At 43.8% G+C, this 9,927-nt stretch overlaps 1 protein-coding gene across 1 annotated transcript in view; it reads left to right on the top strand.

Annotated features, from left to right (window-relative positions):
• Positions 1–1,596: 1,596 nt before the first annotated feature.
• PGBD5 (piggyBac transposable element derived 5) overlaps positions 1,597–9,927 on the top strand; it is a 35,640-nt gene continuing 27,309 nt past the window's right edge. The window contains exon 1 of the mRNA XM_075267796.1: positions 1,597–2,187. Coding sequence (XP_075123897.1) covers positions 1,686–2,187 — 502 coding nt within the window. The 5' untranslated portion in view covers positions 1,597–1,685. The remainder of the gene's footprint in view (positions 2,188–9,927) is intronic.

Below are 9,927 nucleotides of genomic sequence, written 5' to 3'. Positions count from 1 at the left end.
TCGGGTGCGTTCTTTTACACTCCGTGCCTGTCCTTAAGTGTCCGTTCCTAAAGATGTCCGACTTTTCAAGCGGACAGAAAAAACCTACATGTTGGGTTTTTCTGTCCGCTTGAAAAGTCGGACATCTTTACAAGCGGACAGTGAAGGAAGGGCACGGAGTGCAAAAGAACGCACCCGATTGCCATTTAAGTGAATGACAAGTGTCACGGACACAGCTAGTGTCCGCTCCTAATATCCGTGCAAGATTTTGAATACTGACACTGACGGTAGTGTGAACACCCCCCTACAGAAGTAAACATGATGGAAGTAAGAGCCTGTCATGTTGTTTATGTTAGTTTCAATGGGATCAACCACAGACTGTCTGTTATGTTGCCACAATTTATGTCCATTGTTGTAATACTGTTGGATGACAGCAACGGACATTAACAACAGTAGTGTGAACCCATTCTTAGACTCTTCTTCAGGTTCCCAACATAACTCTACTTTGTGCACAAGCAACAGGAGTAGAGCAGAGTTGGCCATGTGACCAAAAATCAGAGTAGCAACATGGAGGACAGAGCAAGGCTTACAACTCCCTCTTGTACTCTCCAAACCAGAGAATGATTAATGGTGGATCAACATTTATATTGGTAAGGCTAAGTTCACATCTATGTCAAGAGTCTCTTTAGAAAATGTAGCGAAAGAGGGACCGTCCTCCTTGTGGAAGATGAAAGGAAACGTTGTTTACTTCAAGCACTAACCCTCAACTTGGGAAGGTTGATCATATGCACTTGAGAAAGAGCACTATGCTCGAAATGCGTTGTGTAAAATAAAGTCTTTTCACTGTACCTGGGCGAGCGCGGTTTTCCTTTCATCTTCCACAAGGAGGACGGTCCCTCTTTCGCTTCATTGCTTTGACGTCTTGCAGGCGTTCCTTCCAGCGGCTGCCCGTGTCCCTGTTGCTTCCAATATTATACGTCATAGAGTTGTTGTGTCACACACAACTCTTCCAGGTGAGCGGCCAATTTTCTGCTTACCTACCTTTCACCCATAATTTCTACACATTGGTCGGCTCGGTGCCCCTCTCTCTCTGTATTTTGTCTTTAGAAAATGTGACGCAGATTGCAGAGAGGATGCAGAGAGAAAAGTCCTGCCGGTTTCAGTCAGTGGAAACCTGAAGGACACCCTGCTGACCCTATTATAATCTATGGGGTCCGCGGACGCAGAAGACAGAGAGGCGAGAGCAAGTGGGAACTTAGTCTTATGCTAGGCTCACACCTGTGCTTGTTTCTCAGTTCTTCTGCATAGACTATAATGGGATACACCGGATTTCTGCTTGCAGGACTTTTCTCTCAGCATTTTTCAAACTTAATGGGGGATGCAATGGCTGAACGGGCAACGAGCCCAGGTGTGAATGTAGCCTCAGAATTTTTTGCTCAGGGTGAATAGATGGAGCTCTGCTAGTCAGTGCTTGACTCCTATTGCATCCTCGATAAGAAGGCGCTAGAGCACATCCTAGAAGGTGCGGTAACAGCACCTGTCATTGTTATGGGACCTTGTTCAGATGTCTTTGAACCAGTGAGCGCTCACGCCCAGAGGATAAATGGAAAAGAGGCGGACCTAGGGTGGAGAAAGGAAGTGCTCAGATCTCCTTGCCTTCAGCAGTCACTTCCATAGTCTTGGCGATAAGCAGGGAAACAATTACGATGATGCCGGCTGAGGTTGCAGAGAGCCCTGAGAAGAGGGTGGCCTTGTCTCTGCTGGAGGCAGCCCGCACCCGCTATGAGAGTCTGCAGATCTCCGATGACCTTTTCGGGGAATCAGAGGACAGCAGTGGTAATCCCTTCTACAGCACATCCCCAGATTCATCGGCTGAAGCCAGCTCCTCCGAGGACGATGATGCAGCAGAAAAGCCGGCGAGCTCTGAGGCAGGGGAGCAGGCAGAGCCGACCGGCTCACATCACCTCAGCACTGACTCCAGGCCTAAAGCCGGCAGGCGCAGTGCAATCCACGGGAAGGACAAGAGGAGGAGAGGAAAAGCTGAAGGGATCGCCCAGCCCTGTGATAACCTGCAGGAAGGTGGAAGGACGAGTATGTGTGATGCTGCTGCTGCCTGTCAGAGACAGCCCGAGGACGAGCTGGATGATGAGGCCGGCTGGTCTTCCACCCTTCAGCATGTGCCCACCCCTAGCTTTAACGAGACTACTGGTAAGGAATGCTCCATCACAAAGGTGTCAGGTCTGCAATAGTACATGTGTAATATGGCACTAGCTGGGATTCCGCCTAGTATCTGTAGGGACATTTACATGGTGCTCTTCTGCATCCATGGGGGTACCAGTTTTTTTTTTTTGTTTTTTTTTGACAACCTGCTAAAACAGTCAAAAAATGTGTTGTGTAGAAAGCCCTATTCACATGAATAGATTTTAATGCAGTCTTGTGACGTCCATTAAAAAAAACAAAAACCGTCCATCAACGTAATTTGTCTGAATAGAGCCTTAAGTGATTGATTTTGAGAGCATCTCTGCAGAGAGAGCCCTGTAGTCCATCTGTCTGTATAGAGGATTATAGCATCTGTCTAACCTCCATTTTATTCTACTGTAGACTAAGATCATTTGTGTCAAATTTTAATTCCAAATATAATAGCATGACAGCTGGAAGATGGATCGTATAAAGGCGATTTATCTCCGATCAGAAGCATCTGGCATGCTGAAATCCAACATGCTTAATTTTCATTCTCACGTGACTTGTGCTATAGCAGAACAGTTGGTACAATGCTGAGATTTATGGCCGTCTGCTTGAGTCACACTATGTCTTTCATATTAAAGAAGGTGGTTTGCTTTCATAGGCTAAATATTAAAGCCTTTTACTACAATGTAATGGCCTAAGGAATAGGGTGGCCACTACTTCAATGCTTACGCTTGCTGCCTTTCCCCTGAAAGTCCATTGATACCGATGTAAATAAAACATCAGGTCCTTGATCCCCAAGGTGGCTGTACCTGTAGCTCTGTTGTGCAGGCAAGGCAGCTGCACCTTCTTGGGAGCCCTTGGATCTGTTTATTCTGTATCTGTGTTCTTAAAAGTATATTCTGGCAATTTGAAGTTATCCCCATCCACAGGATGAGGGGTAATTAGTGAATCAGACACCCACTTATCATAAGAATTGGGGTTTCCTGGTACCTCTATATGAATATATAAACTCCTAATGCAGTTCCAATACGACAGTTGATAGGATTCAACAGTTTGATGGCTTTCAAGATGCCAACTTTCTGACAAATCAGCTTGACAAATTTATTTTAATAGAGTACCTTGATCGGCTTCACTTTAACTACTTTTGGGCTTGGGCCCCACACTGTGGAATAACCGCTTTTTGGTGCAGATTTTGTTGTGGTTTTATTGAGCCAAAGCCAAGACTGGCTAGAAATGGAATGGGAATTATATTGGAAGTTCTTATATTTCTACCTTCTCTTCAGTCCACTCCTGGCTTTGGCTTAAAAAACAAACAAACTGTATTTCTTCAATGTGGGGCCTAAGGCTAAGGCCCCACATGGTAAACTGCAGCCAAAAAGCGCAGTGCTTTTCACAGAAAGTCCAAGGGTCTTACCCTTGGTTCACATCTGCGTTTGGGAGTCCGCATGAGGACCACTGAATACATTGGCAAGCAGTGTGCAGTGAGAGCACACGGACCCCATAGACTATAATGGGGTCCGTGTGCTTGCCGCGAGTTCTCCGCACGAGTCATGCAGACATAAAAGTAGATTGTGAAGTACTTTCCTGTCCGCATGTTCCCTGTGGAGATCTCGCCAAGCACACGGACCCCATTATAGTCTAGGGGGTCCATGTGCTTTCATTGCACATTGCTGGCAAATGCAATCGGTAGTCCGTTCAGACGAGTCCTCATGCGGACTCCCCCAAACAGATTACCGATGCAGATGTATACGAGGCCTTACTCTGCAGACTTTATGCTTCAATTGACATGCTACGATTTACAAAAATGCAACGGTTTTTGACATTTCAGCATGTCCGCTTTGAATATTTTTCTTCAGTGTGTGGATGGGATTAGTCAGAATTCCATTCCCTTTGCAGGTACTGTAAAATGCTGCTGCAGAATCGTAGCATCTACGCTACATGGGGCCCCAGCCTCCACTGATAATCTATTATAAGGATAGGTTATCAACTAATAAGTCCTGGAAAAAAGTGCTGTGGAACGAAATACAATCATAAAAACACTTATTGGATGAGTTGACACTTTTTCTTTTTGAGGCAGTAAAGATCGATTCACACAGTTTTTTGGCGCTGAATTTGTGTCAGCACAAGCATTGGAGGGGCGTTTTCTGAGGTATGACTTGGAGCGTGCTCTGAGGCCCTGGGGAACGCCCAGGGTGCTCGGTGAGCCTCATTTACATATACTATTTCTTCATTATTATTTTTTTTAATAAAAAAAAAAAAGTGGGGTCATTTGCAGTACTAGAGGCAGCACCTGAATAGCCTTTTTAAAGGCTGCTCAGACATATGTTTAGCTAAAAATGCATTTTTTGAATGATAGAATCACTTTAAATATTGGGTTTTTGTGTTCCATGTGGTGAAATTTCTCTCTTTGGTAGTTGAAATCCAGTTGGGAGGTCGTGTATTCATTAGTTGGGTGGTTATTGGCATTGAAATTAGTGTATTTGCATGGAAAGTTATCAGCTGTTTCAGCAGAATGTGCAGAGCTAGAAGCCGGTGCCTCCGTGAATACAGTGGCTGTTCCATGCTATTGCAACTTGGCTCCCATTCAAGTAAAATGGTACTAGGCTGAAGTATAGCTTCTGCACAGTGCATGGACCTGTCTGCTTCTGGCTTTGTGCACTGTGCTGAACTCAGCTAATGGTGGGGTGTTGGGTATTAGAGTCTGATATTGGTGGTCTACTCTTTGAATTTGTAAACTACATCTGATCTTCGAGAACCTCTTGAAGAGTTTTTGTCAATTGTATCTTCCCTACTTCTACCCTGTTCTGTAAGGGTGCATTCACACTGAGTAAACGCTAGCTTATTTTGTAGAGTAAAATTACACTTGTAAATTTTGCTATCCCATTGACTTCAATGACATTTTACAGGCGTATTTTTACAGGCGTATTTTTACACTTGTAAAAAAATATCATTGAAGTCAATGGGATAGCAAAATTTACAAGTGTAATTTTACTCTACAAAATAAGCTAGCGTTTACTCAGTGTGAATGCACCCTAAGGCTGTGTTTGTTTGGCAGATACACACAGATCTCCCAGTGCGTAATGAATATAAATTTCCGAGTTGTGCAACACACAACATACATTTGCTCATAAATTCCCAAATAAATGGAATTTGTCTCTCATTGGAACTTCTGCATGTTTGCTGACACCATTTTGAGCATTCAAAGGGGTCTCCTATATCCTTGTTCAGCATATGAGCTAGGAGCATTTACCAGCATAAATGGCTAATGTGACAACTAAGTCTAATGTTATGTACAAAACTCAACTTGTATTTGCAACTACAGTGCTTAGACTTAATTTCTAGGTATCTGAGAAAAAGCATGAAAACATTTGATGTGTCACTTTAAACTCCTCTACCCCATGCCTGCTTTCTCTCAGATCCCTAACTGGTACACATTTGATCAGTAACTTGTTTCTGTCTATCACGTACTGTATGAATCGGAAGTGGCTTAAAGGGATTCTAACATTAAACTACTTTTTTTTTCTAATTACCACGTCGGAATAGCCTTAAGAAAGGCTAGTGGTCTCCACCGCGCCGTTCTGTAGAAATACCAGTTTTAGCCGGTATGCAAATGAGATATGCGCAGCAATGAGGGCGGGCCCCAGCGCTGAAAGGCCGATGAACGCATCCCCATTGCTGCCCGAGAGCTCTTTCCTGCGCTGCCTCCTTCTTCTGCAGCAACTCCGCCTCTTCTGGCTTCTCTTGCTCTTGTAGTTCAATACAGGAGCATAGAGAGGCCACCCCAAAATGGCCGCCGGCCGGCTCCTATATTGAACTGCAAGAGCGGCTACCCAAAAATGGCTGCCGGCCGGCTCCTGTATTGAACTGTAAGAGCGGCTACCCAAAAAATGGCCGCTGGCGCACTGTTATCTTTCCCGATCTGTGCCCCAGGTGAAGAGCTATCGGTCCCGGAACCGTAGCTCTTCACCATCATAAGGGTGTTCCTGACAGTCAGTCAGGAACGCCCTTACTCACAGCAGCGCCTATAGCGCTGTACTGTGAGAATGCCCCCCCCCCCCAGTACCCCTAGTGGTGAGAAATGCACCCCCAGCACCAAATTCCTAAGGGTCCATTCACACGGAGGAAAATGGTGAGGAATTTGGTGTGCAATTTCAGTGCTGGGGAAAAAAGCCTCCCATTGACTTCAATGCTAACAGAAAAAGGAACCCATTGAAGTCAATGGGAGACTTTTTATCAGCGCTGAAATTCCACACCAATTTCCTCACCATTTTCCTCCGTGTGAATGCACCCTTTTAGGGTCAATGCACTCTGAGTTTTTTGACGAGGAAAAAATCCACATTAGGAAATTGTATTTTGAAGTGGTTTCTGGAGCATTTTTTGAGGTATTTTTAGTTTTTGGCTTTCCTCCAACACAGTCAGCGTTAAAAACCTCCAGTGGTTCTTCCATCTCCCATTGACTCCCGTTGCTTTTTTCCAGGCAGAATCCGCCTGAAGAAAGATCATGTTGCTTTTTTTTTTTTTTTTCACTAGTGGAAAAAATCCGCTAGCGGAAAAAAAAAATAGCAGAATACATAGAACTCTATAGTGAGGTGTTTTTTTTTTTTTTTTTTTTTTTTTTTTTTGAGGCGGATTCAGCGTCAACATCCTCGGCAAAAAAACTGTGTGCGGGGCAGCACGGTGGCTCAGTGGTTAGTCCTGGGTTTGAATCTCGCCAGGAACAACATCTGCAAGGAGTTTGTATATTTCTCCTCGTGTTTGTGTGGATTTCCTCTCGTTCTACAAAGAGATACTGATAAGAAAAAAAAAAAAGAACATTGTGATCCCTATATGAGGCCCACTATCTACATAAAAAAAAAAATTAAAAAAAATCTGTGTGCATTGACCTAATCCTGCTTTGTTCATGTGGTTTTGCAGGGTCCACAGGATGATATTCGTATCTATAATATCTATGCCCCTAATGTGGACTGCTGGTCCTTCTTCTCTGACTTGCAGGTGCCTATATTGGCAAACCTTAACCACAATCTACTCTTGGGTGGTAATTTTAACATGGTTCACTCTTGCACTGAAGCTATGTGATCAGGATCAAAGGGACGAGTTATGCAGAATACCAAAAGGATGCTCTTAGCAGGTCTCAGGCTGGGGCCGGAGACACCGCAATTTGCCTGCAGCAGAAACACCACGGGAAAAACCGCGGCGTTATACAGTAACAGCAAAGTGGATGGGATTCATGTGAATCCCTTGCCCACTTTGCGGTAAAATCTGCAGCGCAAACACAATGCAATTTCCAAAACTGCACCAATTTTGGAAATTGCAGAATGTCATTAATATCTACAGAAACGCCGATGGTTTTCCCATAGATAAAATTGTAACAGAAAGTCCATGGAGGAAAACTCTGTGAACTTTCTGTTCACAGTGCCGCGGGAAGAACTACGATGCGTTCCCGTAGCGCTTTAGCGTGGTGTTTCTGGCCCGTGGGGCCTTGGCCTTAATGTGTGTGGTGTTTTGTTTTTTTTTTTTGTTTTTGTTTTTTTTCCTCCCACATTCACTTTATATGCATCCCGTTGTGCCTAACCACATGGAAAAGTCACACGGCAGAAAAGGTTTCTAATGTGTGAGCATAGCCTTAAAGGTGAGCAACAGGTGACTCATATTATTATTATTGCAACAGACGACAGCTCAGACTCCACTGACCTTATTGAGATCCTGGGACAATATTTTACCCATTGCAATTAGGATACTCTGGGAGATCTTGAATTAAGTAACTATTTTCCTGAATGATTTTGCCCTTCTAAAGTCAGTCATTCTAAAGGTGAGTTCAATTTTTTTATTTATTTTTTTTGACCGGAACAGGAGGACCGGACCAGAGGAGGGAATGTCTTCAGGCCAAATCATGAGGCTTCCAGAACAAACTCCTGAGTGGCTCACATGGCTTTAGGACCAGATAATTGAAAAAGTTATGGGATTTCGAAGGCAGGGAGTCAAAATGTTTATTGACAGTATATTAGAAAGCCGATTATATTGCAAATACCTATCACTTGGAATCCCCCCCCCCCCCAGACAACTAGGGCTGTGGGGTCGGAGACTTGGCCTAATAGTCTTCCCAAAACCTGACTCCATAAAGTTCTCGACAGCCATTGTCAGACAGAAGCAGTAAGTTTTTCTAATTCATTAAAAAGCTAGTGATTAAAATTCCTGTGTGTGGTGTTTTGTTTATCTAAATCCATTCAGCTGTTCCCAAACATGTAAACCCGATTAGTGTTTATGCAAATTAGGGTCTATTAATGTGCTGTATGTAATGCAGTGTTTCCATCCAATTGACTAAAAGACCTTTTTAAAGGAGTTGCCCAAGATAAATAATTTATAAATTTTTTTAATTTAGAGAGAGAGGAGAAAAAAAACTAAATCTATGCTCACCTGCCCCCAGTTCCTTAGTGTCTCCCAATGTGGTCCAATCCTGCTGCTCCACGCTTCACATGACCACAGAGGCCATTTTGTGGCCTTAGAAAAGGACACGGGATGCCACTACCTGTGACGTTTCTCTCCCTACACTACTGTATGACCTCAGCAGTCCTGTGGCCAATCGGTGGCCTAAGGAAAGGACCTGGGACTTCACAGCCAAAGAGGACTTCCGCCGCAAGAAAACATCGAAGCAGCAGGACCGGACCACACTGGGAGGCACTGGGGACAGGTGAGTATGTGTTGTTCCTGGACAACCTGTTTAAGCTTCAAAAACCTTGAGCGGTCTTATCTTTGGAGTGGCTGAAAAGATATGGATAACCAAAATGCTCCTGGTAACATCAGATGATGTATGTGTCTATATGTTTGTAAAAAAAAAACACGAAAACTTGGTAATCTTCAGTAGTTGATACCTTTTTAATGGCTAACTCATAATGATGACAAATGGCTAACGTTTCGGAACGCGTGGCTCCTTTCTCAAAGCAAATTTAAAAACATTTTTGAAGGATGCATATTTTGAAGACATGAAGCCCTGTGATGCATTAAGTCCACACTGTAGTGTCTGAAGCAGTGTCATGAATTTATATTCATGTATACGCCGTTCTCTCTTTGATCTGAAATTCCCTCTCAAAACCAGAATTTTCATGTCATTGGTGATGTTGTGATCCCCCCTGCAAAAATGTTTTGACACAGGAAGGTCAGTTCTTTGTTCTCTAATTGTATGGCGATGTGAGTTCATACGCAGTCTAAGCTGCTGTCCGGTCTCTCCAACATACAGATTCAGTGGAACATTTGGTGCACATAATTAAATACACTACATTGGATGTGCTGCAGGTGAAGGTACCTGGAATGTTATATTCCTTGTTCGAGTTTGGTATCTCTATCCTGTCAGTGGTCAGTATGTGGGGGCAGGTTTTGCACCTCTTATTTCCACATGGAAATGTTCCTGTGTTGGTTGGGGATGATAATGAGCTACTGACCACCATATTTCTGAGGTTTGGTGGCTGTCTGTAGCACAGGAGAGGGGGTCCGGAAATATGGATGTTAGACGGTTGTCTTTTTGCAGTAGTGGATGTAATTTGCATGTGATACCTCTCAGCGTCTCCAGGTGGGGGTTATATGTGACAACCAGGGGCACTCGATTGTTCTCTTGTTTGGTATTGTATCTTAATAATTCATGACACTGCTTCAGACACTAGAGTGTGGACTTAATGCATCACAGGGGTTCATGTCTTTTTACAGTGTGAACTGATAAGGACCTGTAGGTGTTTACATTGTCTCTACCAATTACCACATTGTCTCTGC

This window comes from Leptodactylus fuscus, chromosome 3, assembly GCF_031893055.1.
Source record: "Leptodactylus fuscus isolate aLepFus1 chromosome 3, aLepFus1.hap2, whole genome shotgun sequence".
Classification (NCBI taxonomy): Eukaryota; Metazoa; Chordata; class Amphibia; order Anura; family Leptodactylidae; genus Leptodactylus; species Leptodactylus fuscus.
This window is presented reverse-complemented; position numbering and strand designations above follow the sequence as displayed.